The sequence below is a fragment of the Blennius ocellaris genome (assembly GCF_963422515.1).
Source record: "Blennius ocellaris genome assembly, chromosome: 13".
In the NCBI taxonomy this organism is placed as follows: Eukaryota; Metazoa; Chordata; class Actinopteri; order Blenniiformes; family Blenniidae; genus Blennius; species Blennius ocellaris.
In genome coordinates, this window is record NC_137662.1 from 26,488,569 (window position 1) to 26,515,425 (window position 26,857).

General features: G+C 44.4%; 3 protein-coding genes across 3 annotated transcripts in view; 2 read left to right on the top strand and 1 right to left on the bottom strand.

Moving 5' to 3' along the window:
- cdc5l (CDC5 cell division cycle 5-like (S. pombe)) overlaps positions 1–6,874 on the top strand; it is a 7,479-nt gene extending 605 nt beyond the window's left edge. Inside the window, exons 3-19 of the mRNA XM_080508027.1 lie at positions 219–380; positions 480–607; positions 699–798; positions 884–1,010; positions 1,107–1,198; positions 1,891–2,035; positions 2,123–2,314; positions 2,403–2,551; positions 2,651–2,822; positions 2,918–3,082; positions 3,380–3,460; positions 3,996–4,247; positions 5,752–5,859; positions 5,931–6,020; positions 6,094–6,225; positions 6,307–6,387; positions 6,638–6,874. Coding sequence (XP_080364153.1) covers positions 219–380; positions 480–607; positions 699–798; positions 884–1,010; positions 1,107–1,198; positions 1,891–2,035; positions 2,123–2,314; positions 2,403–2,551; positions 2,651–2,822; positions 2,918–3,082; positions 3,380–3,460; positions 3,996–4,247; positions 5,752–5,859; positions 5,931–6,020; positions 6,094–6,225; positions 6,307–6,387; positions 6,638–6,751 — 2,290 coding nt within the window. The 3' untranslated portion in view covers positions 6,752–6,874. The remainder of the gene's footprint in view (positions 1–218; positions 381–479; positions 608–698; positions 799–883; positions 1,011–1,106; positions 1,199–1,890; positions 2,036–2,122; positions 2,315–2,402; positions 2,552–2,650; positions 2,823–2,917; positions 3,083–3,379; positions 3,461–3,995; positions 4,248–5,751; positions 5,860–5,930; positions 6,021–6,093; positions 6,226–6,306; positions 6,388–6,637) is intronic.
- Positions 6,875–6,960: 86 nt separating this feature from the next.
- supt3h (SPT3 homolog, SAGA and STAGA complex component) lies at positions 6,961–15,901 on the bottom strand. Its single transcript, XM_080508028.1, has 12 exons — positions 15,857–15,901; positions 14,815–14,912; positions 12,470–12,554; positions 10,279–10,365; positions 9,874–9,970; positions 9,479–9,702; positions 9,305–9,380; positions 8,855–8,967; positions 8,661–8,765; positions 8,467–8,595; positions 8,038–8,127; positions 6,961–7,070 (listed from the first exon to the last, which is right to left on the bottom strand). Exons 2-12 carry the CDS (start codon positions 14,892–14,894, stop codon positions 7,029–7,031), a joined length of 1,128 nt encoding a protein of 375 aa, XP_080364154.1. The 5' UTR covers positions 14,895–14,912; positions 15,857–15,901; the 3' UTR covers positions 6,961–7,028.
- runx2a (RUNX family transcription factor 2a) lies at positions 15,366–20,572 on the top strand (the record flags this gene model as incomplete). Its single annotated transcript, XM_080507899.1, has 6 exons — positions 15,366–15,384; positions 16,724–16,911; positions 16,995–17,154; positions 18,349–18,453; positions 18,540–18,608; positions 20,211–20,572. 6 exons carry the CDS (start codon positions 15,366–15,368, stop codon positions 20,570–20,572), a joined length of 903 nt encoding a protein of 300 aa, XP_080364025.1.
- Between the last annotated feature and the right edge of the window lie 6,285 nt (positions 20,573–26,857).

The following is a 26,857-nucleotide window of genomic DNA, read 5'->3' on the forward strand; positions in this document are numbered from 1 at the left end:
GAGCCCTTCAACCGGGAGTTTACGCTTTAATTTCACGTGTCACTCGAGTTCATGGGACAAAACACGACTACAATATCAGAGCCATTGCACAAATAGCCTTGCATAGTCACGGCAGACCAACAATCATCCGTCTTCTACACGGCTGTTTCTTCTAATCCTGAACAGCCTGATGCTGTGAACGCACATGTCGAGTGTCTGCACTTATTTTATGCCTGTAGGTACGAGTGGTTGGACCCGAGTATCAAGAAGACAGAGTGGTCGAGAGAAGAGGAGGAGAAGCTTCTTCACCTGGCCAAGCTGATGCCGACTCAGTGGAGAACCATCGCTCCGATCATCGGACGCACCGCGGCCCAGTGTCTGGAGCATTATGAATACCTCCTGTACGGTTTCAATACACCTTCCACTCCTACGTTTTAGATTTCACATCACAAGTTCCAGTGCTTCTCTGTGTGTATTTACACTAACTGTTGTGTTTGTAGAGACAAGGCAGCACAAAGGGACAATGAGGAAGAAGTGGGTGATGATCCAAGAAAGTTAAAACCAGGAGAAATCGACCCGAATCCTGAAACCAAACCGGCCAGACCCGATCCTGTGGACATGGATGAAGGTGCAGTGAAAGTTCACACTTCATCATTCCGGCTCATTCATCATCTCAACAAACACGTTTAACAAAATTGCCGACAACTACTTCTGTGTAGATGAGCTGGAGATGTTATCAGAGGCCAGAGCTCGTCTGGCCAACACTCAGGGCAAGAAAGCCAAGAGGAAGGCCCGAGAGAAGCAGCTGGAGGAGGCCAGGTAACCACAGACCGATAACCTCAGGTATATTCAGCCCACGGCAGTTGAAATGAAACCGTTGTTGTGTGGACTCCTCCTGCTGCAGACGACTGGCCGCTCTGCAGAAACGCCGAGAGCTGAGGGCCGCGGGAATCGCCGTCCAGAAGAAGAGGAAGAAGAAGAGAGGAGTGGACTACAATGCTGAAATCCCCTTCGAGAAGAAACCTGCGCCGGTAACCACGAGGCTCCGCTCCATTTCGGCCCGATATTGTGATTCGTGACTGATGAGCAGCACAGTGCCTGAATTCCTCCATGGTGTGTGTTTGAAGGGTTTTTATGACACCAGCATGGAGCAGTACGACGCCGTGGAGCCAAACTTCAAACGGCTCCGGCAGCAGCACCTGGACGGAGAGCTGCGCAAGTCAGTAACACACACACACACACACACCTAGATTTCTACAAACGTATACTTTTTTTTAACACAGTTCAATTCAAACACTAAAATCTTCATATACTTCGGCTTTATTACACATAAAGTGAATTCATTTAAACCTTAATTTTATTCTTTGTCATTTAGCCAATGAGTCATTAAAATCAATTATTAAGTAAGTAAGTATCTGAATATTTCCTGAGATTTTGGAATAATCCCAACTGAACTGTAGGAAACGGTTAGCATTTTGGGAGTTACTGTGTGTGTGTGTGTGTGCGTGCAGACACATTCACATCCCACATGTTGTTAGATATTCAAAGGGTTAAAACTTTATGAGCAAGACTGATTAATTAAAATTTGTTGTACTTTTGGAAAGAATATTGTAATGGTGAAGTACTGCCCCCTAGTGGAAGGAGGGACATAATTTTGAAAACTTCTAATAAGATCAAAATCGTAATTGTGGTCCTTAAAGGTTAATATTTGAAATATTTTTCTTTCCTTTTCTTTTAAGCAGCCGTTATTCATGACGTTTTGACTTTATGAGGATTTATGAACGATAACCAGGCGCTGTGTCTCGTTGAGACAAGTTTCAATGGTTGCAAAATGCTTCATATTCAGAATGAAGCTCATGGGTTTGTTCAGGGGGCTGATGGTCTCTGGTCATTAATCTCTCCTGTTTGTAGCGAGCGTGAGGAGAAGGAGCGGAAGAAAGACAAACAGAAGATAAAGAAGAAGAAAGAGAGTGACCTGCCATCCGCCATCCTGCAGACCAGTGGCGTCGCCGAGTTCACCAAGAAACGCTCCAAGCTGGTGCTACCTGCTCCTCAGGTAACCCGTCACTCGTGTGTCGTCTCAATGGATCCTTGTGCTGCGAAGAAACCTTGATTCAGTCTTTTACTGTCACTCGATTCAAAGATCAGCGACGCCGAGTTGGAGGAAGTGGTCAAACTGGGCGTGGCCAGCGAGGTCGCCCGCCAGGCTGCCGAGGAGAGTGAGGGTGCAAACTCGGCCTCCTCCACCCTGCTGTCGGAGTACAGTGTCACCAACACCATGGCGACTGGGCTGCGGACTCCGAGGACCCCTGCTGTCCAGGACAGAATACTGCAGGTCTGTTTTGCTTGTCCTTCATCAGGAGGATGATGATGATGATGAGTAGAAACGTCATGAGGTGATCATTTCCTGCTAATGTTCTCAGGAAGCCCAGAACCTGATGGCTCTGACCAACATCGACACTCCTCTGAAGGGCGGCCTCAACACGCCGCTGCATGAGAGCGACTTCAGCGGCGCGACGCCGCAGCGGCAGCAGATCCAGACACCCAACACGGTCCTCAGTACGCCCTTCAGGTAGCGAGGCCGGCCTTCATCATTGAGCTGCTTCTTCCCAGCTGAAGTTTTCATCACCTGTTTTAATGTGAACATACTTTCTCCCGCCGCCACCTGCAGGACACCCGGACAGGGTCAGGGGTCGGAGGGTATGACCCCTCAGGGCGGCGGTGGAATGACCCCGCGTGGCGCTGCCACCCCAGGTCTGACCCCGGGCCGCACGCCGCTGAGGGACAAACTGAACATCAACAGTGAGGAGCAGCTGAGTGACCCTTTCATAGCTAAACAGCTGGTACACACACACACACACACACACACACGAACATAATGAGTCCAGTCAGAAGTGAAATGGAGAAAGAAATGTCAGGTTTCTCTGGATGTTCTCAGGAAAGACAATCCCAGCAGCGGCTGAGAAAAGGCCTCATGATGCTCCCCGTCCCCAAGAACGACTTTGAGATCGTTCTTCCTGAAAACGCAGAGAAGGAACTGGAGGAGACTGAGACCGAGACGGGATTCATCGAGGACTCGGCCGACATCGAGGCCCAGAAGCAGGTATGACGGGAGGGACGGTGGAGAGGGCTCGTCTGGTTGTCTGGACTGTGAATAATGTGTGTGTGTGTGTGTGTGTGTGTGTGTGTGTGTGTGTGTGTGTGTGTGTGTGTGTGTGTGTGTGTGTGTGTGTGTGTGTGTGTGTGTGTGTGTGTGTGTGTGTGTGTGTGTGTGTGTGTGTGTGTGTGTGTGTGTGTGTGTGTGTGTGTGTGTGTGTGTGTGTGTGTGTGTGTGTGTGTGTGTGTGTGCGCGTGCGCGTGCGTGTGTGCGCCTGTGCGTGTGCGTGTGTGTGCGTGTCAGGCTCAGCGGGATGCAGAGAGAGAAAAGGAGCTGAAGCTGCGACACACTCCGGTTCAGAGGAGTTTACCCAGACCTACTGAGGTACTGCTTCACTTCACCACTAATACTACACTTCACTACTATAGTAGTAGTAGAGTATTTGTCTTTAATCAGAATGTGGAGCAACATGGTAACAATGTTTTGGTTTTTACTTTCTTGTTGTCAGCAGTTTCTGTATCGACCAAAGACTCAATTTATCCAATTTGTAGCAAAAAAAAAGATTATTTTGTAAATTCAAATTTTTTGGGGGCTTTTTTTGCACTCTATTCTACTCCCTTGTGGATTTCTGTAGTTGCTTTTGCCCTTTTGCCCTCGTTTACTTTGTATTTTGGGATTGTTTTTATGCATTTTAGCTCTGAGGACAGTCGATATATCTGACGTCTACAGTCGTTTATGTGTATTAAGAAAAAAGAAATAGAGTTAAAACTCAAATCATAGACTATTTTTTAGGCCAAACGGCAGCGACCTAATCTGTACCAACACCTGTGATTAAGTTGTAGCGTGGTGCTTGGAGGGCTTAGCATCACGTTTCCTCCTCCAGCACGGCGACTCCACACCGTCTTGTTTGTTTGTGCAGGTGAATGAGTCGGTGCTGCGTCCCGCCGCCATGGAGCCGCTGTCGGACCTCCAGCAGGCGGAGGAGCTCATCAAGCAGGAGATGATCACCATGCTGCACTACGACTGTCTGCACCACCCCTCAGGCAGCCCGGCCAATCAGCTGCAGCGCAGCAAGATCAGAGGCCCCGCCTCCACCTCCAACAACGCCTCGCACATTGCCTACCTGGAAACACAGCAATACAAGCCTGTCAGCACGGAGGACATGGATCGGGTAACTCACTCACTCACTCACTCACTCACTCACTCACTCACTCACTCACTCACTCACACATGAGAAACGTCCCGTTTTGTTGTCGTTTTGTGATGTTTTTGTTGTTTTCTCTCGTTACTACTCGGGTCTTTTGTAGCCATTTGAAAATTGAGCTTATAGCAAATGCTGTGTCCCATTTTTCATTGTTCTCAACCCCAGATTGTTTCCTTTAGTATTTTTTGCAAAAAGCAGGAGTGTTAATCATGTTTATTCAGACGTCATAAAAATTGAAATGCACTTATATTGTAGTTTCACTGCAGTGGGATGTTGTTTTCCATTAAACCCGAGGAGCCGCAGTGGGACTGGACATTTCCATTCTTCAGGACGTTTTGTGGGACGGGACGTTTGCGTTGTTCAGGACGTTTTGTGGGACGGGACGTTTGCGTTGTTCAGGACGTTTTGTGGGACGGGATGTTTGCGTTGTTCAGGACGTTTTGTGGGACGGGACATTTGCGTTGTTCAGGACGTTTTGTGGGACGGGACATTTGCGTTGTTCAGGACGTTTTGTGGGACGGGACATCTGCGTTCAGGACGTTTTGTGGGACGGGACGTTTGCGTTGTTCAGGACGTTTTGTGGGACGGGACGTTTGCGTTGTTCAGGACGTTTTGTGGGACGGGACGGGACGTTTGCGTTGTTCAGGACGTTTTGTGGGACGGGACGTTTGCGTTGTTCAGGACGTTTTGTGGGACGGGACGTTTGCGTTGTTCAGGACGTTTTGTGGGACGGGACGTTTGCGTTGTTCAGGACGTTTTGTGGGACGGGACGTTTGCGTTGTTCAGGACGTTTTGTGGGACGGGACGTTTGCGTTGTTCAGGACGTTTTGTGGGACGGGACGTTTGCGTTGTTTAGGACATTTTGTGGGACGGGACATCTGCGTTGTTCAGGACGTTTTGTGGGACGGGACGTTTGCGTTGTTCAGGACGTTTTGTGGGACGGGACGTTTGCGTTGTTCAGGACGTTTTGTGGGACGGGACGTTTGCGTTGTTCAGGACGTTTTGTGGGACGGGACGTTTGCGTTGTTCAGGACGTTTTGTGGGACGGGACATCTGCGTTGTTCAGGACATTTTGTGGGACGGGACGTTTGCGTTGTTCAGGACGTTTTGTGGGACGGGACGTTTGCGTTGTTCAGGACGTTTTGTGGGACGGGACGTTTGCGTTGTTCAGGGCGTTTTGTGGGACGGGACGTTTGCGTTGTTCAGGACGTTTTGTGGGACGGGACGTTTGCGTTGTTCAGGACGTTTTGTGGGACGGGACATCTGCGTTGTTCAGGACGTTTTGTGGGACGGGACGTTTGCGTTGTTCAGGACGTTTTGTGGGACGGGACGTTTGCGTTGTTCAGGACGTTTTGTGGGACGGGACGTTTGCGTTGTTCAGGACGTTTTGTGGGACGGGACGTTTGCGTTGTTCAGGACGTTTTGTGGGACGGGACGTTTGCGTTGTTCAGGACAATGTGTTGATGAACAGGCGAAGGCGATCCTGGCCTCGGAGATGGAGGTGGTGAAGGTGGGGATGGGCCACGGTGACCTCAGCATGGAGGCCTACAGCCAGGTGTGGGAGGAGTGTTACGGACAGGTGAGTATCCCAGACGAGAGGAGGGTTTTGTTTTCTGTCCTCAGAGGTGACCTTGTCTCCTCCTCCTGCAGGTCCTGTACCTCCCTGGACAGAACCGCTACACCAGAGCCAACCTGGCATCAAAGAAGGACCGAATCGAGAGCCTGGAGAAAAAACTGGAGGTTCATGAAGTACAAGCTCTTGTGTCGTTTCTCTCCCTCGCTTCTCTTGACCTCGTTTCTGTGGCTCCTGCAGGTGAACCGTGGTCACATGACGGCCGAGGCCCGGAGAGCTGCCAAGCTGGAAAAGAAGCTGAAGATCTTGCTGGGAGGCTTTCAGTCGCGAGCGCTGGGACTCCTGAAGCAGCACAGTGAACTCTGGGAGCAGGTACTGCACACACCTGATCTACTTCCTCACTGAATGAATGCCACTTCTTGTGAAACTGCTCTTCCTCTTTTTGTCCACCAGGTGGAGCAAGCAGCCACAGAGCTCCAGACCTTCACTCAGCTGAAGAAGCAGGAAGACACAGCCATCCCCCGGAGACAAGAGGTGTCCTTCTGCTTTGTGTCTCTTTGTGTGTGTGTCATGAACTGCTTGCTCCAGCTGTTAAATTAACCAATTTGCATTTTTTTCTTCATTAAATTTCAAAACGGTAACTCAGAATATTAAATATTTCACTGAAGGAACATCTTAATCATTTATTTTGTAATCATCACAATTAAAATATGAAATGCTTTCAATATTGTTGAAATTGTCATTTGAAAAGCACCTGTAAGTTTTGAATGTCTGATGGTTTCAGGCTCTGCGGGAAGACGTGGAGCGGCAGATGGAGCGCGAGCGCGAGCTGCAGCAGCGATACGGAGAGCTGCTGATGGAGAGGGAGGCGCTGTTCAGCAGCACACAGAAATTCTGAGCAACACTCACACTAGACCAAACTTGGGAAACCAAGTTGTCGTGTTGAACCTCCCGCCCTGTCACCTCTTCGGTAGAATTTTTCATGTTCTGTATCTGTGACCAATAAAAGCTTCAGGTTTGTTCAGAACTTTTTTTTTTTTAATCTCTTACGTGGTGTCTAACCATAACTCTAAGATTATATCAAAATAATGTCCAGGAAATGTAGACTGGGCTTTACTGAAAAATCTTTTATTAAAGAAACGGAACCAAAACAATATGAAGAAAGAGCAGGATCGTCAGCAGGCCAGGAACACCATTCCACTCTTAGAGTACACACTCTGAAATGAAAACAATGTTATTTCCTCATTTTTTAGTGTAAAACAACTTTCTATCCAGTTTACCTCAAAGAAAATCAGTGGACACGCAGATAATCATTTGTTTTTAAGGGAATGCGAGTCACTAACTCCACCTGGGGACAAGTTTAACCAGATCCATTTTCTTTTAATTCCATGTGAGCCTGGCAGCCAGACCCAAACCAGAGAGTCTTTCAGGAGTGTTTTTCAGAAAAGTTCCCCCGCTTACTAATAACGGCAGCTTTCCCACCATGGGACTCATGAAAAGCATTTTTTTTTTCTGCCTAAATGTAAAATAAAATGGCTCCTGGGAGTCTTGTCAGGTATTTCTACCTTCACACAGAGAGAATCAAATGTGTTCAATTAGCATTTTGAATTAGTAAAGTTGCATACAAACATCTATGGTTGAAATATTTGCTCTTGGTATAATGTGGCACAAGTGTTCACATTATTTACAATGTGACTCAATGCAGCACCCAATGGTATCGTTAAAATATATCATGAAGGTTAAAATATAGTCAGTATTTAGGATTTTATTGCCTTAAGAAGTTACTTTCGGGCAATTCCTTTGTGCTCTATTGGAAGTCGTCTTCCTTCAACCCCATAAATGCATTGAGTAGCTCTATCTGACCTTTTATTACATCTAGGGTCACTCCCAGCCTCGTATCAGCATGTGGGCCTTGTAGACCAGGAGGACATCAGGGTATCTAAGAGGTTCAGATGACAAGTGTAGGGTAGTCTGGTTGTGTTTGTGGAGCACTCTGTCTGTCCCCTTGAATAAACTCCTTTACATCCAACACAATGTCTCGTCATCCTCCTGAAAACTACTCATCAACAGAACATCATCAATAAATAAAGAACAAGAAAAACAAGATCCGAGTTCACATAACATAGTTTGATACTTACTTCCTCTGCTGTACATGTACAATAGAATGTGTGTGTGTTTACGTACTGTGTGTCTGTAGTTGTATCTCCTGATGGCCTCTCTGATGTGACAGGGCTGGATGGCTGCGCTCGGCGGCTCCACTGCAGCCGCACAGCTCTGGCGTGCACACGCACAAAACAAATCTACTTTCATAACTTGACATAACTTCATTTTTCACAGAAAGAAAAATGTCCAAAGGTTGATGAGGTACATCGGTGATGCGTTCAAGCGCATCACGTAACTCCAACTTTTCTTTTAAATACAGTGGCTGTGGCCTCTGGTCAAGTGCACTTAATAGAAAAGAAACTAGTAACACTATTAAAAATGAGGCTTTGAAATGTTTCGCTCGATCTGAAGTTCACATTCTTTGTTCTATTTGCTCAGATGATTATGTATCGTGCGGAAATGATGTTGATTTCTTAGTCTTGGTGTGTAATGAGATGAGTACACACATACCTTTTTGCGCTTCCTCTGCCTCGCCCGCCCATCCAGACTGCCGTTGCCCTGCAGGACAGGCTTTGACGAGTGGGAGGAGCTTGGAGTTGAAGGGGGCGTGGCCTCAGGAGAGTCCGGATCCTTCTTCACCTGATCAAGGGCAGACGTTCGTTCGGGTCTTTTACAGAACAAGAACTGTGTGTGTGTGTGTGTACCTCGCTGTGTGTGTTGTAGTGGATGTAGCTGGCGGAGGTTACGTGACTGATTGGATTGGTCTTCGCCATCATTTCCTGCTTCACCAACAGAGACAGATCCACGATCTGCCGACATAAAACCGTTATTTATCTTTTTTTATGGATGACAAATGTCTCAGGAAGCCGAAGAGACATGGTGGGTGGCGAGCCGTTACCTGGGCGACCGTCTCATAGGCCAAGTAGGACAGGATCTCCATGGCGATGCTGTTGGGCTTCAGCTCCAGGCTGCTGCAGTCCAGCCAGTCCCGGAACTTTGAAGACTTCTTAGCTGCAGGTGGAAAGTGAGGAAGAGAGGTGAGGGTGAGGTGAAGTGAGGAAGAGGAGGGGTGAAGTGAGGAAGAGGAGAGGTGAGGTGAAGTGAGGAAGAGGAGGGGTGACGTGAGGAAGAGGAGAGGTGAGGAAGAGGAGGGGTGAGGTGAGGAAGAGGAGAGGTGAGGCAGAGGTGAGGAAGAGGAGAGGTGAGGTGAAGTGAGGAAGAGGAGGGGTGACGTGAGGAAGAGGAGAGGTGAGGAAGAGGAGAGGTGAGGAAGAGGAGGGGTGAGGTGAGGAAGAGGAGAGGTGAGGAAGAGGAGGGGTGAGGAAGAGTTAAACAGAGACCATCTTACCGAAACTGAGCTGTCGACTCTCACAGAACTCAGAGTACTGCGTCGGGTCCATGGTCCGAGTCTGCCGCTCTGAACGCTGGAAAAAAAGAGCCACCGCCGCCGCCATCATCATCATCATCATCATCATCATGGATCTCATTCTAAACATCATTCTGTCTCCTGACGACCTCTGACCTCCAGCCTCTCCTGTTTGACCGGGTCCGCTTCCTGTCGCTCTGCTGAGGTCAGCAGCTCGCCCGTCTGATCCATCCACACCAGGAAGTCTTGAGCCAATCGCTGCCTCCGCTGGGCGCCGGCGCCGCCAGCGCCAGCGCCAGTGCCGGTGCCGGCTCCACCACCGCCAGCGCCACCACCGCCAGCGCCACAAATGCCAGCGCCACCACCGCCAGCCCACCGATCTACATTGACACGTATCACTCAAGTGGTAGTAAGTCAGATGAATGTTTGACTGATGAAAATAACAAAACTAATATGATGGAGAAAGTAACAACAGATGAGGCGAGATTAAAGTTACTATCCCACAAAAACTGTTCAATAAATGTAAAAAAATAAAGATGTGAAGAACAAACCTGATTCTTGTTGAGGCTCCTCATCCTCCAGACTTCTGAGCAGTTTGGATTTATAATCCCTGAACTGGAGATATTTCAGTAACCGTGCCACCTTCCTCTGAGGACATGAGAAGAAATGAGAGAACAAACAGAACTCTATGAGAATGAATGAGCAGCAGCAGTGAGGAGAAGAGAAGGAATACATTTACTTTGATCATTATCTTGAACTAAAGGTTCACAGAGCCGATCCAATCTACTGTGGATTCCTTTAAACAGACTTTAATCCAAATGTTCCCAAACTTCACCTCATGAGTATTTATGTCCTGATGTGGAATCCACCTCTCTTTTCCTGAAACCATTTAACTAAATGATAGAAATTAAATATTCCTTCACAGAGTTCAGTGAGTCAAGGTGTGTGTTGTTCACCTTGTTCCTCCTCATCAGGAACAGAATGTCCTCGGCTGAAATCACCCTGGATCCTCGGAGCGACGCCCCCTCACAGGCCTGATGGAGCTGCGCACACACACACACACACACACACACACACACACACACACACACACACACACACACACACACACACACACACACACACACACACACACACACACACACACACACACACACACACACACACACACACACACACACACACAGGTAATAAGACCCTCAATGAGAGACCGCCACGTTGTGTCGGTTTGTCGCTTCAATAAACCAGTTAACTAAAGAACCAGTGAGCCCAGTGTGTGTACAGTGTGTGTGTACAGTGTGTGTGTACAGTGTGTGTGTGCAGTGTGTGTACAGTGAGTACAGTGTGTGTGTCGCGTGTGTGTACAGTGTGAGTACAGTGTGTGTGTGTACAGTGTGAGTACAGTGTGTGTTGCATGTGTGTACAGTGTGAGTACAGTGTGTGTGTACAGTGTGAGTACAGTGTATGTGTCGCGTGTGAGTACAGTGTGTGTGTAGCATGTGTGTACAGTGTGTGTGTACAGTGTGTGTGTGTACAGTGTGAGTACAGTGTGTGTGCAGTGTGAGTACAGTGTGTACAGTGTGTGTACAGTGTGAGTGTACAGTGTGAGTACAGTGTGTGTACAGTGTGTGCAGTGTGTGTGTACAGTGTGAGTACAGTGTGTGTACAGTGTGAGTACAGTGTGAGTACAGTGTGAGTACAGTGTGAGTACAGTGTGTGTACAGTGTGTGTGTACAGTGTGTGTACAGTATGAGTACAGTGTGTGTACAGTGTGTGTGTACAGTGTGAGTACAGTGTGTGTACAGTGTGTGTGTACAGTGTGTGTATAGTGTGTGTGTACAGTGTGAGTACAGTGTGAGTACAGTGTGTGTACAGTGTGTGTATAGTGTGTGTGTACAGTGTGTGTACAGTATGAGTACAGTGTGTGTACAGTGTGAGTACAGTGTGTGTACAGTGTGAGTACAGTGTGTGTGTGTGTACAGTGTGAGTACAGTGTGTGTGTGTGTACAGTGTGTGTACAGTGTGAGTACAGTATGAGTACAGTGTGTGTACAGTATGAGTACAGTGTGAGTACAGTGTGAGTACAGTGTGAGTACAGTGTGAGTACAGTGTGAGTACGTAAACAGCAACAGAGGGTTGCGGCTGATGAAATAATTAGATATTGTGTATGTCCTGTTATTTTGGGGGCTGCTCCCCCGAGGAGGGACAGCTCGCTCCCCGTGTAAGGAAAATGGAAAACCACAGTGAGTTGAAGCCACCAAACATGAAACTTGAGAATGAAATCAACACTTGAATTTCATTACAAAGCAATCTACCTAAAAACACTTACAGAAATATTTCTGGGTTCTCAGAGCCTCTCACCACGGATGGATCTTGCTTCTCTGAACCAAAAAACAGGGCCAAAGCGAATACAGAGGAAAAAATGGAAAAGAACCCCGGCTCAGCCTTACTGCCTCCCTTTTATCTCCTTTTAGGTCTTCCTCCTCTCCCTGCTGTCCCCGCCCGTACTTTTCCAGTCATGGGACATCAAAATAGAGGAACAGGCAGGGAGTAAACTGGTTTTCACCTGTTCTTATCAATTTCAACAGGCCCCAGCAAAGACAACCACAGCCCAAAATCAAAACAATTTTAACATGCAAGTCTAGAGTGACAGTCATCATGACCAATCAGCAGACGGCGGCACTGTCGCCCCTCCTTATAAGACCTGCTCCTCAGTGCTCGGTACCTCAATGGCAGGATGGCAAAAAACGTTTTGGCGATGGTTACATTTTTTCCCAGTACCATCTACAACTTTTGTGAGTGGGGCTGCACAAAACCCCATCCCACACCGTTCCGTCCACGGCTATACTGATATGAAATATTGCGACTGCATGGCGTGCTGTTGACTCAGCCTCCACATGGAGAGGAGTCCTACCCTCCTGGACGGCTGGTGCCTGTATCAACCAGCTTCACTGAGCTCCTGCTGGAGAGTCAGGCAGGAGTTCTTACTCTCAGTCGGCCCACTTGTGTTTGTATCATTAGCCTTCCTAAATAACCCTCCTGTGCGCCGTCAAAATCCCAACGAGTCATCTCTGCTTCTGCCTCACTATGATTCCACAACCTTCAGCTGGAGGAAGCAGAATAAAGAAGAATGTGTGTGTGTGTTACCATGGTGATGAGCTGTGTGTGCACGATGTCCTCCACCAGGGCTGCTGTCTCGTGCAGAGGCCTGCGAGCATCTCCCAGAGCAAACCTCAAAACACAATCACACACTTTGTTTACATTCCTTTCCTGCAAAGAAACCTCAACACGTCCCAAACTGTGTCCCGACTGTCCAGCTCCTGAGGACGGCTGCAAAACACAACAAACGTTTCACACCTTATACATTTCCATTGTGTTCAGTTGGAGAATTCCCCACTTAACCCCTGACCTTTAACTACTTATATGTGACCTGTGAGTCACTACATGAGGTTTTCATAGGTTTGGGTTTTTTTCATTTTAATTGCTTATTTTAGCTTGGAGAGAAAATTATTTTCTTGATAATGTTTCTTTTTCAGTAAAAGCTTCAGGAGCCCTGATGGAGCCAAAGAACCTCCAGATGTCCAGAAAATTCAGAGAAATTAAACTTTTCAGGATTTAATAAGATTGATCCTCCAGTCACAGACACCATTCACCATTTCTCAATCTTGCCACAAGCACAGCACACGCACGCACGCATGCACACACGCACGCACGCACACGCGCACACACACACACACACACACACACACACACACACACACACACACACACACACACACACACACACACACACACACACACACACACACACACACACACACACACACACACACACACACACACACACACACACACACACACACACACACACACACACACACACACACTTTGGTCAAACCTCAATTTGCATCCCTAGAAGCCACTTCCAGGAGAGCAGGCTCGCCTGAAGCCACATCCTGAAGTTCCTTCCTTCTTCTTTCCCTGCTCACACTTCTTTTATCTTCTGCACCACGACCCCCCCCCCCCCCCCCCCCCCCCCCCCGCTGAGCTCCTATTGGCTGTCTGCGGCTGTCAGTCACACAGGTGAGCGGGCGGCTCTGGTCTGGGGTTGCGGGCGACTCCTCAGGCTTCACATTCGGAGGTGAACTTCAGGCTCACGGTTGGCTTTTTCAGGTTTTGAGGTTTAGTTTGGTTTCAGCCTCTTTGACCACCAACGACAACAACAAAACCTCACACACACAACGGGAGGTGAGTACCTGCACACACACACACACACACACACACACACACACACACACACACACACACACACACACACACACACACACACACACACACACACACACACACACACACACACACACACACACACACACACACACACACACACACACACACACTATTATTTCAAAGCAAAATGATCCAATTCCTTAGTTTTTGAGTCCATTATCTGAAATGACCTTAGAGATGCATTAAAAATATAAAAATTTTCATCAATGGTTTTCTATTTTTAGTCTGACTAGTAAGAATTGTTCCACAGATTCATGCCAAAATGACATTTTTTCCACTCTAAAACGACTAAAATACAGAGATACGTATGGTATTAAAAATTAACATTTTAAAGATTTTGAGCTTATTCGACTTGAAAAGTAATTTTTTTCTTCCATGAGATGTTAAATAAATAAAAGATTGGCTGACAAAGTGAGATTGGTTATCAATGATTACTGTCAGATCAAATTATTAATGATGAATAGTTTCTTATTTCTCTGTTTCAGATCAATTGTTATTAAATCTCACAATCATTCAATACTTTTGTTGCGGAAATGTTCTTCATGAATAAAGTCGACTTTCTTTGAACAAACTATAATAATAACACCCTAAAAAGTGTCTGCTTCATTCTTTCTGGATTAATAATAACAGTCAAACATAAGTCAATGACTCTTGAAATATTAGACATTAATAAAAATGGAAATTTGATTAGAAAGAGGGAATATTTAGTGTTTACTCCGTTATATGAGAAAAATCCTCAATATATAGTCTGAAACTCTTAGTTATGATTTTACTCTAACATTTACTCATTCAATCACTTCATTATATCCCTTTTAGGCTTAAATTCAGTTGTAAAAATGTGTTTAAATTAAATGATTCAAAGTTTTAGCCTACACTGTTTTATCGCATTAAGATTTCTTCATGCAAATTTTTCCTCCTTAATTTGGATACAACTGATTCAAATTTCACTGAAAGAGAATTGACTTTTATGTCTATGTAATATTTTGGTGTACATTAAATAAAAAGGCCGAAACACAAAAATATGTCTGTGTGTGAATTTCATTCATTAGAATTCTTCTCATCGTGTGTGTGTGTGTGTGTTTATCAAACAGGACTCGATGGCTTCAAACAGTCTGTTCAGCAGCAGCAGTCCCAGGCTGTATTGGGGTGAGGCTCCTCTCTCTCTCTGTGAGTGTGAGTGTGAGTGTGAGTGAGTGTCTCACATCATGCTCTGGAGCTCAGGGATGAAGCTGGTCCTGGAAGCAGGACGATCTTTGGAGGCGGAGGCAGCAGAAGCGGCCATCACGCTGCTCAGAACCACCTGAGACAAACAAAACATCCCATCACACAAACTCACCACTTCATGTGTTGGATAGTTCAGACATCTCAAGTTCCAATCCTGTTTATTTCTCCTGGCTCCTGCCGTTGTACAATGACATGAGTTTAGAACTGGTGACTGTCTCTGAATGTAACCTTCAACTGGACGAGGTGCTGCAGGAGATCCATTGATTATTTCAGTTCAAATTCAACAAAAATACTACTGTCATAGGACAAATATATTAATACATAGAATCAAAACGATTGTTTAAACATATATGATCAGTGGAAAACTCATAAACCAGCAGCAGTTCATTGTGACTGGATCACCTCCAGGTGGCGCTCTCTCATCACAGTGAAAAGGTCCTGGGTTCAAATCCTAGCCTGGTCTATCTGTGTGGTGATTCCATGGTCTTCCATGCGTTTGACTTCAAATTTCCTCCCACAGTCCAAAAACATGTATGTGAAGTTACTCAGTGACACTAATTTACTGGCGCTGTTGATGTTTTCTTTTTTAAATCAATGTTTTCTTTGAATTTTGACCATTTGCTTGGTTTGGAGCCTCCATTAACACCAAACAACAGCTTGGAGGAATACAAAAAAGACACTGGGCTTAAGATAACAAGATAGCCGATCAGATAAGAGGCAGAGCACCAAGTGTTGTGTTGCTCTACAAAGTGCCGCTTGAATCCTTCGACACAAGACCACGACAGATCGTGTGTGAAGAACTGCGAACAGGCGGACAGGTGGTCTGACCGCACTCACTTCCCCTCCGGCAGTCGATCTGAATGAGAAAGCAGCGCTGAGCCCTCCTATTCAAACACTGCGGTGAGAGCAGCACAAAGCCCGAGACAACGTCGCCGAACACCGCGGGAGGAGGAAGAGGAGGAAGAGGAGGAAAGAGGCTGCAGGGACGGAAAAACGAGCCAGCAGCTCCAAAAACCTCACCGGGATTCTCCAGAAAACGATGCTCCTACCGCGGAGTTCAGCGTCTGTTTACATTCAGTCCGGGCTGAGGTTGATGACGTCATAACCAGCGGTGCCTGCCGGGAATTGTAGTTTTATTAACGAAAACTTGTAGTTTTTCATGATGAGTTCATTTTACGGAAAGTTCTCGGTTTTTTTGATAAATTGTAGCAATTGTTTTGGGTGCAGTTTTCTAAACGTTACGATAAAACAGCTTTCTTCACAAATAATGAAACATTTCATTTGTTTAGAGACACATTTTAGTATTAACACCAGATAGTTTTAATAATTCAATGCATTTAAAAAAAAACTGTGTCTCAGAGTCGAAAAGGTTAAAAAAGAGTTTAGAAAATGCCTTTTAAGTCTGTATTGACATTGCTTTAAAACAATGAAACACAGTTTAGAAGCTCTCGTTTTCCTCAAAGCACATTTGGGAAAACATTATTATATAAATATATACATACATACACATTCAAGTGTGGGGATGCATTTACAAACACTGTATACATACAGGCTGTATACTGTTTGTCTATCGTAAGTTGTATGTGTGTGTCAGTCAAGTCAGAAGAATGTATATTTGTTGTTGATAGATAAAACAGGTTTGGGTGATTTTAAAGCTTGAAAATAAAATGATGTTATTAACTTTATTCCAATTATTAAACTCTTCAGAGTCCCAGAGGCCTGAAAAGTTCAGAAGGGTTTTTGCTTTCCTGTTCGTTCATCCTACATTGAGATATTCACTGATTCCAATGAAACCACCAGACAGACAGAGTGAACATATCAGAGGAATGAACTGAAGAAATGGTGTGAAAAACCGCTAATTTCTATGTGTGTGATGCTCTCCTGCAGATCCTGTGGTGAAATGCAGGCCTACTCCACCGTGCAGCCATCTGCTGGAAGAGCCAGAGGGCAGGTCTTACCAGCAGCGCAGCACAGCGCCCCCCAGAGGCCTGGTACAGACTGACAGCCCCAACTTCCTGTGCAGCAGCCTGCCTCAGCACTGGAGGTGCAACAAGACGCTGCCCATGGCTTTCAGTGTGAGACATACGTCTGTGGTCAGAGTTCCCTCTGCTGCCCACCACCAGTCACCTCACAACTCCTCTACTCCACCCTCCTCCAGGTGGTCGCCCTGGGCAACGACGTGCCAGACGGCGTCATGGTGACAGTGATGGCTGGGAATGATGACAACAGCAGCGCGGAGCTGCGCAACGCCACAGCAATCATGAAGCAAGGCTACGCCCACTTCAACGACCTGCGGTTCATCGGTCGCAGCGGCCGAGGTGCAAAAACACAACAAACATGTGTACAAACAAACAAACAAATGCAAAGACAACACAGCAAGCTGTAAACTGAAGTACAAGGCCATGTCCACATGAGCCAAATTTTTTAATTTATAAAAATATTTCGTCCACATATCACCATGAACACGATGTAGTACATATGCCAGGTCTCTTGGTGGTGCTGTAACCTAAAGATTTTGAAAGGATTAATTCAATGACTTAATCCTTTAAAAATAGTACATTTTGTCTTGAATTGCATTGGCAATAATATTTATAAAAACTATATCGTTATACACAAATGACAATGTGTTTGTATTTTAAGTTAAAGTGCACACGAACATTAATAAGCATTTCAAGGCCGTTTATCAAGTTGCCAAGTTCTCAGTGACTTGCTTGAATAAAGCCCCATTTACGTCACAACGTTTCAAGTGAAAACACTGTTTTTGTGTTTTCGTTTCAGAAAAAGTTTAGGTGACAAAATTTTCCAAGCAATGTCCATTTCCAAGGAAACAGCAGAACTACTGAAAACTATGTTGTTTGTATGCTGCGATGAGTTGGTGGCAGCATTTCACAAAAGTCTTGTTTTCCTCTTTCAACTGAGACGGAGTCTCATTTTGAAAAGTTGTGTTTTCATAGGTTCCTACCACTGTTGTGTAAATATAATCAATAGTCAATATAATCTGAATGATACGATGATACATTTGTTCCTCTTAATAAATCCAAATCAGTTGTAGTTTATTGGGTAAATGTTAAACTATCTGACTTTAATACAAACTTGCATGAATGTAATAACTTTCCTGATACAACTACTTTGTATTTCACTTTTTTTCATTTCATCAGCCATTGTAAGTCTTCATGAAACATATTTAATCCCTGAATACATTGAAATCACATGAAGTAAAACATTTTTTTGTCTCAAATCTCATTATTTTCCCTGCAATGTAATGATTTTAATTCATAATAATCATGACATTAACAGCAGAATTATTAGTACAGTGCTTTCGGGTATTTTGAGGTTGCTTCTGTAATCTCATAGTTTGATTTTATTCTTTTAATTTGGTAAAATAAACAACAAAATTACAAATCTGCCAGTTTTTATATTCAGAAGCTGATGGATTATTTTGCCTGCTTGGTCCTGAGCTCTGTGACAAGTCAAATAGCTTGATGACAAAGGGTGTTATTGGTCCTTTCCAGGTAAGAGCTTCACCTTGTCCATCAACGTGCTCACGTCGCCTCCTCAGGTCGCCACGCTGCACAGAGCCATCAAGATCACCGTGGACGGGCCGCGACTGCCCAGACGTCAGTAAACTCCAGAGACACAAAGGACACAGGACAGAAAGGTCTTATTATTAACGCTTATTTCTACTTCTGTGTTTTCATCTCAGGGCAGAGGCAGAAAGACGTGAAGTCAGGAGTTTTCAGGCCTTCCAGCAGCATCAGCACCACCTTATCAGGTACCACAACTTTAATACTATTATTATTACTCGTAGTAGTAGCAGTGTAATATTGATAGTAGTTGCAGTTCCTGTAAGCAATATTTAGAAACACAGCATTTTCAAGGTAATGTAAAAGCAAACATCTTCAAAACTTATGATATTAATCAGATGTTGTAAATTATACTGCAGATCTTCTACTGATGCCAATTTAACTACCCATCCATCCATCCATCCATCCATCCATCCATCCATCCATCCATATATTCCATTTCCTTCTAGAAAAGCCTAAATATTGTAGACAACAAAAATGCCATGTCTTGTGTCAGACCTAATTGTATGGAGCTTTATGGAGTCTGAGGCCATATCCACATGAGCCAAAACCATGTTCTTTCTACCCAAAGTTCTCAAAAAAAATCCTGTCCACACGTCACTATGAACACGGCTCAACATGAGGCCTCAGGGCTTGTAGTACACATGCCAGGCCTTTAGGGACGCTGTGATTCACCAAACACACCAAAAACACAGAAGCCAGAGCACATAGAAATTTAGAAGTAGACTCCAGGTACGTCTGAAAAGTCCCTCCTATCTCCTTATTTATGAACTTTACCTTCATTCCTGGATGACATCACAGGGTTAAGGTAAAGGTGTTAGGAGGCTTCCTAAAGGAGTTAAGGAAAGGTGTTAGAAGGCTTCCTAAAAGAGTTAAGAAAAGGTGTTAGGAGGCTTCCTAGAGGAGTTAAGAAAAGGTGTTAGGAGGCTTCCTAAAGGAGTTAAGAAAAGGTGTTAGGAGGCTTCCTAAAGGAGTTATGAAAAGGTGTTAGGAGGCTTCCTAAAGGAATTAGTGACATCTGCTGTGGCGGGGGAAAGAACTTGACGTTTCTGAAAATGGACTATAAAAAGCACATTTTAGATGATTTCAAGTTGTTCCAGCAGATTACTGCTTTGGTAACTTTTATGATCTGCTCCCTTTAGTCATCCTGAGTTTCCCAGAACACCTGATGAGCTGGTCCTTTAAATGTTGTCGCCACAAGGAATTGTGGGGCAGCATGAGCTGGTCTCCTTTGGTAAAGAAAGGCTAAAGGAAGCATCAGTGTTTCCTAGACTAGAGGAGGTTTTAAAGGAAGCATCAGTGTTTCCTAGGCTAAAGGAGGCTCTAAAGGAAGCATCAGTGTTTCCTAGGCTAAAAGAGGCTCTAAAGGAAGCATCAGTGTTTCCTAGGCTAAAGAAAGCATCAGTGTTTCCTAGGCTAAAGGAGGCTCTAAAGGAAGCATCAGTGTTTCCTAGGCTAAAGAAAGCATCAGTGTTTCCTATGCTAAAGGAGGCTCTAAAGGAAGCATCAGTGTTTCCTAGGCTAAAGGAGGCTCCAAAGGAAGCATCAGTGTTTCCTAGGCTAAAGGAGGCTCCAAAGGAAGCATCAGTGTTTCCTAGGCAAAAGGAGGCTCTAAAGGAAGCATCAATGTTTCCTAGGCTAAAGGAGGCTCTAAAGGAAGCATCAGTGTTTCCTAGGCTAAAGGAGGCTCTCAAGGAAGCATCAGTGTTTCCTAGGCTAAAGGAGGCTCTCAAGGAAGCATCAGTGTTTCCTAGGCTAAACCACTGGACGTCCTCTCTATTTGTTTCGAGACTGTAGATCCCTGTCCTCCTCTCTTTGGACCAGCGAGACCTCCTTCCTGGGCCAGGTCACTTCTCTGGCCTGCTCCTCCTTCACTCCAGCTCCCAGGATGCACCACCACCCCCTCCCGGGCCTCCCTTACTCCACGCAGGCCCCTCCATATACCTCCTACCTGCCCTCACACGTCCCCGCTCCTCCACCGCCCCCGCTGAGCCACAGTGGTCCATTCCAGCCTGGAGGCTTCTACTATGGACCGAACCAACCACTGCAAGCCCTGGGGGAGGACCGGAACGTGGTCAGTGTGCTGAGTAATTACACCGAAGGGGCGTGTCTTTCCACGAGGGGGGAGGAGCCTGTTTGGAGACCCTATTAATCAATTCATGTTTGATAAAAACACCAACATTCTTCTGTGGCAGATATCATTTTGTGATATATTTATTGTTTTTAAAATTGTGTTTATTAATGTAATTATACATATACTGTTACAAAAAGAATATAAAAAATAAACAACATTTGTGCTAAAAGTTTCTCCTTTGAGTTTGGTAGAGTTTGAAAGTTCATTATCTTACTTTTTATGTTTAATAGAGTAAAGTCTTTGAAAAAAATACATACATTTCTACCAATAATAAATCAAACACAGTCTATTATTAAAAATATGACTAAAAACATTCATTAATTACCACATTATACATGGTGCAATTTTAATGCAATTTTAGTAAAACATCTCAATTGAAAAACAACAACAACAACAACAACAACAACAACAACAACAATAACAATAGGAGCAATATTTGAAGACAATGAAATGAAACATTATTGCAACAACACAGACGTTTACCCAGAAAACAAGTCCAGTTGCTCTATCTCTGTTGTTCAGCCATCCTACATCAGGCTGATAGCAGAACAATTGTATCCTGGAATGGATGATCAGAATGTCCTGTTAGAATGAACCATAAGATTTTCAGTATCTAAGCATACACAAACTGTGATCATAGTATTGCTCATCTAATATCCATCAATGTCATCTACGTATCTTTTCCAGAGAGTGGGTCTGCAGTGTATGGGTGCTGTGTTGATGGCTTTGATTTCCAGGTCCTCCATGAAGAAGTTGCTCATTATTGCAGATAGTGGACACCCCCATTGCAAAATCTTTATTTTGTCTGTATATTTCATCATATGACACTCTGAGGAAGGCTGCAGTTGCAGCCAAAACTTGTCAGCCAGGTAAAAAACGTTTCCTGCATGTACCTGTCATTAAAGAAGAGTCTACACGCATGTAAGAGACCGTGTGCATCCAATGCTGATTTTGGATTGTTTGTCAACTGAGTCTTCCTCTGTCAGAAGGAAACGGTTGCTCCAATGTAGTTAAGAGGGTTTATTCAGGAGGGCAGGTACATGGAGACGGGGATGGCTTACAGGAGATGATAGAACGATGATAGAACAAAGGTGCGTAGATAATCGGTGAGGGTGTTGATGTGTATGTGTGTGGGTATGTGTGTGTGTGTGGTTATCTGGAAAGGAAACACAATAAAATGTATATTAATAAACATGTAGGCAGACTGCGGTTACATACAGGTGTTTGATTGATGACAGGTACCCACAAAATCCACTAGTGGGAGCTCTAACATCATAAAGGAACTTACAGGTTCAATAACTCCCCAAATTGTGGAAAAAACTACCAAAAATGGGAAAAATATGGATTAAATATAAGACATACAATTATCCAAAAGACCATAACTTAACTATATACGATGGATGGCAACTTTAAGAGCACACATGACGCACCGAAGCAAACTGCTACATTATAGCATGGGAATAACACGAGTGTAGCAACTTCTTTCTCCAGGCTAATAACTCGGAAATAAACACACCTATCATGAAAACAACTATACTCACATCGTAAGGACGCACACAGCACTCATACACACGGGATTTACACAGGATTGACAGAGGATGGCCATTCTCTGTGCCGTGGATGCTGCTCTCACGTCACCAGACCACGTCAAAAGGTGAAAGCTAACGAACAAAACTCAGAGTGAACAGAACTACAAGTAAACACGGGCATTCTGGGTACTGTAGTCCTTTAGGGCACGGACTTTTAACAATGCATGTATTTTGAACAACAAAATGAACAGAATTCAACCTGTCCGTTATTGTGTTAAAAACACTGCAACAATCTGAAAACAATTACTCATTTGTCATTATGAGTTACTCAAACATTGACAACATTTATTAATAAACCTTTGACAGGTAATGTTACTTTCATATATAAATTCAATTTTTCCTCAGTGTGTTATGGATATGTACCTGGACAATAAAATGGAAACTGTTAAAATTTGTTTCTTTAACTTAACTTCATTCCTGTGGCTGTTTGTAGCTCACTTCTGAATGTATTACAGATTGATTGTATTCAGTGTATTTCAGATTGTAAAAAGTACCTATGATATATTCAGATGTTTAACATCTTTCACCACATTACATGCCAGGCATGTGCAGTGAAGTTTGGCTTGTGGGTGTGGTTTTCCTCCTGCTTTTCTCTCCTCCTCCTCTGTCTGCTCTCCAGGTGTCATCAGCACAATCGCCTCCACCTGTGGCTGCTGCTGCCTCCTCCCACACTGGCCAATCACCTCCACCTGCTGCTGCCTCCTCCCACACTGACCAATCACATCCTGCAGTGGTGCTCATGAGAGGACCTGCAGCGATCAGGCTTCTTCACTGGATTCCCCTCTGCCAGGCAGAACTGCTGTGTGTGTGGGGTGCTCGGCATTCAGCTCATTTTACCACAGGTGGTGGTTTGTAGTGTGTTTCTGGTCATTTTACCACAGGTGGTGGTTTGTAGTGTGTTTCTGGTCATTTTACCACAGACGGTGGTTTGTAGTGTGTTTCTGGTCATTTTACCACAGACGGTGGTTTGTAGTGTGTTTCTGGTCATTTTACCACAGATGGTGGTTTGTAGTGTGTTTCTGGTCATTTTACCACAGACGGTGGTTTGTAGTGTGTTTCTGGTCATTTTACCACAGACGGTGGTTTGTAGTGTGTTTCTGGTCATTTTACCACAGGTGGTGGTTTGTAGTGTGTTTCTGGTCATTTTACCACAGGTGGTGGTTTGTAGTGTGTTTCTGGTCATTTTACCACAGGTGGTGGTTTGTAGTGTGTTTCTGGTCATTTTACCACAGGTGGTGGTTTGTAGTGTGTTTCTGGTCATTTTACCACAGGTGGTGGTTTGTAGTGTGTTTCTGGTCATTTTACCACAGGTGGTGGTTTGTAGTGTGTTTCTGGTCATTTTACCACAGGTGGTGGTTTGTAGTGTGTTTCTGGTCATTTTACCACAGGTGGTGGTTTGTAGTGTGTTTCTGGTCATTTTACCACAGGTGGTGGTTTGTAGTGTGTTTCTGGTCATTTTACCACAGGTGGTGGTTTGTAGTGTGTTTCTGGTCATTTTACCACAGACGGTGGTTTGTAGTGTGTTTCTGGTCATTTTACCACAGACGGTGGTTTGTAGTGTGTTTCTGGTCATTTTACCACAGACGGTGGTTTGTAGTGTGTTTCTGGTCATTTTACCACAGACGGTGGTTTGTAGTGTGTTTCTGGTCATTTTACCACAGACGGTGGTTTGTAGTGTGTGTTTCTGGTCATTTTACCACAGACGGTGGTTTGTAGTGGTTGGGGTTCCCTTTAGTTTTCATTCATGTGAATGAAATTGAGGCTGGTTTAATTATAATGTAGTCTAGTTTTTTATAACTTTGACTCCAGAGAACTCCCAGGAAGCAGAACACCCACACATTATTTGTTTAGCTTTCTTTACTGACACATGGCATGCAGCACAGATGGAGGGTGAGCATCACATGATGGAATCTTTCTGATTATACATGTTGGCCAGGTAAAGCCCACCTGGAGCATCATGCTCCCTTTTGCTATATTCATAAATTTCCTCTGTTGGTTCCATTGTAACCCAAGACAAATTTGAGTAAGAGTTAAAAATGTGTCAATTCACAGTACTTTTCAAATTACAAGAAATGGGTTAAAGCTTTAAAAGAAATGTATTTAATTGATCTCCAGATCAAAATGATAGTTTAGTTCTTCAGTTACGCAACAGCGACTGGTTTAATTGTATTGATAGTTTTGTTCGGCACAAATGCAAAGTCTCCAACTGTGCGAGTCTTCAATTATTTAATGAACCTTTTTCTTTGACACTGCAGGACACTCTAGTGAAGTGGCTTGTCCAGGAACAATTGTTCCTGAGTTATTGGATAATCAGAATTGAGTCACTGTGGTGGAGGCAGAAGTAAACATGAGATGAGTGACGTGATTGTTTCTGCTGCATGTGTCTGACGGGGTGGCAACAGGAAGTAAGTTGTGAAAGGAAGTCTGCAAGAAGAGGGCGGAGTCTATAAAACGGAGTGGTTGGCTCACCTGAGCATTCTTCCTGCACTGAGACACACCTGAGTGAGATCAGCTGAGGCAGCATTTGTTCGGTGTCTTAATTGGTCAGTTCAATTGCAAAACATCTTGAAATGGTTCAAAGTCTGATTTTATAATGTATGATCTGAAGTGGTTCAGCTTAGTTTTAGATTTGATAAATATTTAAAATGTATAATTTGTTGGTCTTTTCAGATTCCAAACACCTGCATGTCTCCAAGTGAGGGAGAGACGGTTCTAGTCTGGCAAGGTGTATTTTTGCCAGGTGAGTGTTTCTACTGGATATATATTTCATCTGTAAATAATTTGACCTTAATCCTTTTCTGTTCTCCAGGTGACGTCAGCCGAGAGGCCAGTGATTTGGAGTCAGGTGAGTCTTTCTACAGGTGTATTTCAATGGTCACAGCATGTTTTACATCTTTCACTTCTGTCAGGCTTTGGAGTTGGAGTGTGGAGCCGTGTTGGACTGGAAAATCACTGCATGTACGGTGCCCAACGTAACGAGGTAGAATTGCATGTAGCGTCGCACAATACATATCCAAATAAAAATCGTATGCACTTGTATTTTGAAGGATAATTGTTAATCCAATGCATTGGTTGCTGTAGCAAGTCGCAGATCTTTTCGACACTGAACTTTTACCTCCGGTTACCATGGAGGCATGCAGTGCTATGATTGGTGTCCCAATTGACTCTGGTGTGTCTGCCGCTGACCGGTGTGGCGTTATGGGAATAAATACTAAAAAAACGAATGATTCAACTGACTGCTGAGGGGTTTGTGGCTAAATGTGAAAGGCCAAAAACTGTCCAAGGCCCTAACCTAGCAGCCAGCATAGGGGATGGTATCCACGGTTTCATGTCAAACAACGAATTGTTTAAAAAATGGTGACTGAGCTGGTTGGGTTGTGCAATGATGCCACATGCGTATGTGAAAGTTTGTTGGGTTTCGTTTCCCCTGATTAAAAAAAAAAAAGGAGAACCTGAAAGTTGTTTGACAGCAACAGTGTTCAACAAAAAATATTTCTGAGGTGCAACTGGGTTTCAATGGAAGTGATGCACATAATTATGGTGTTTCAAGTGATGACAAATCAATGGGAAAAAGTGTTAAATGAAGCACCTTCAGTTGCATTAAGAGCAGATGCAGAAAAGGCTGCAGGCATTGCTCGTGCTGCTTTTTTTTTTTTTTTTTTAAAGGAAAGGCATGCTTTGGAGGAGCAGGAAGAATAACTGAGGAAGAGCCACTTGACTTGGAAGTAAAAATTGCTGCAATAACTGCGAAATGATGTCAAATGCCAGATACTGAATGTTCCCAAGCCTCTTAAAGTAACGAGCTATAATGTGAAGAAATAAAATAACACGTCGGAGCCTTAAATTCAGCAACTCAACCTTAGAAATTCCTGGACATGGAGGACTCAACTATCACAAACCGGAGGATGTGAGAATGAAGGAAAATGTCCAATGGAGTGAATCTCCAACCATCCAGTCATGACCACATGGAGGAAAAGGGAAGCAGACCAACAATTTTCACCCCAAGCATGTGGACATAAAGGACTTAGAGGACTGGTGTATCCCATCCATTCTTCCATGAGCGAAAACAACTTGGAAGTGTCATGATGGAAACTTTTTCCCTATCAAACCCAGGAAGTTCGTTCACCTTCTCAGTCATCAGTTCAGTATCTCCTTGATGTGTATTTTGATGGTGACTGTAGGAGCCGTATCATGCAATGTTTTTTTGCTGATGTCATGTGGGTGTTGCCGATGTGGGTTGATTGGAAGATTTATATTGTCCTGTGTGGCAGAGGTAGAGGAGGGTGACTTGGGATTGCATATGTATGTTGAATGCATCGTATATCCATATAGTATCATTGTATATTCAAATACTCATATTGTCGTCATTTAAACTTCAGTGAGAAAGATCTTGTTCCTTTTCTGCCTGACAATCCAAACAAGCCTGTACACTAAAGAACACAAGTGGGGTGTTCTGTGGAACGAGTCAGCGGTGCATAATTCCAACTTAAGCCTCTGACTTTTGTTGGTTAGAAGTCGCGACGGTGACAATGTTGTAAAACTCTTTTTCAAGTCTTTTCTTCAGGTGTCATCAGCCAATGATTTTGAGCCAGGTGAGTGTTTCTACTGGATGTGTATTTCAATGATACATTGACTAAACATTTATTCTGTTCTCTAGGTGACATCAGCCTAATAGCCAATGATTTAGAGCCACATGTTTCTCTTGGACATCAAG

Coding starts and splice junctions, on each gene's coding strand:
- supt3h (XM_080508028.1), bottom strand. CDS start 14,894: ATGGCCGCTTCTGCTGCCTCCGCCTCCAAAGATCGTCCTGCTTCCAGG. Junction 8,968..9,304: donor GAGTCGACAGCTCAGTTTCG/GTAAGATGGTCT, acceptor TTCCACCTGCAG/CTAAGAAGTCTTCAAAGTTC. Junction 7,071..8,037: donor GATACAACTACAGACACACA/GTACGTAAACAC, acceptor TTTTCATTTCAG/AGTGTGTACTCTAAGAGTGG.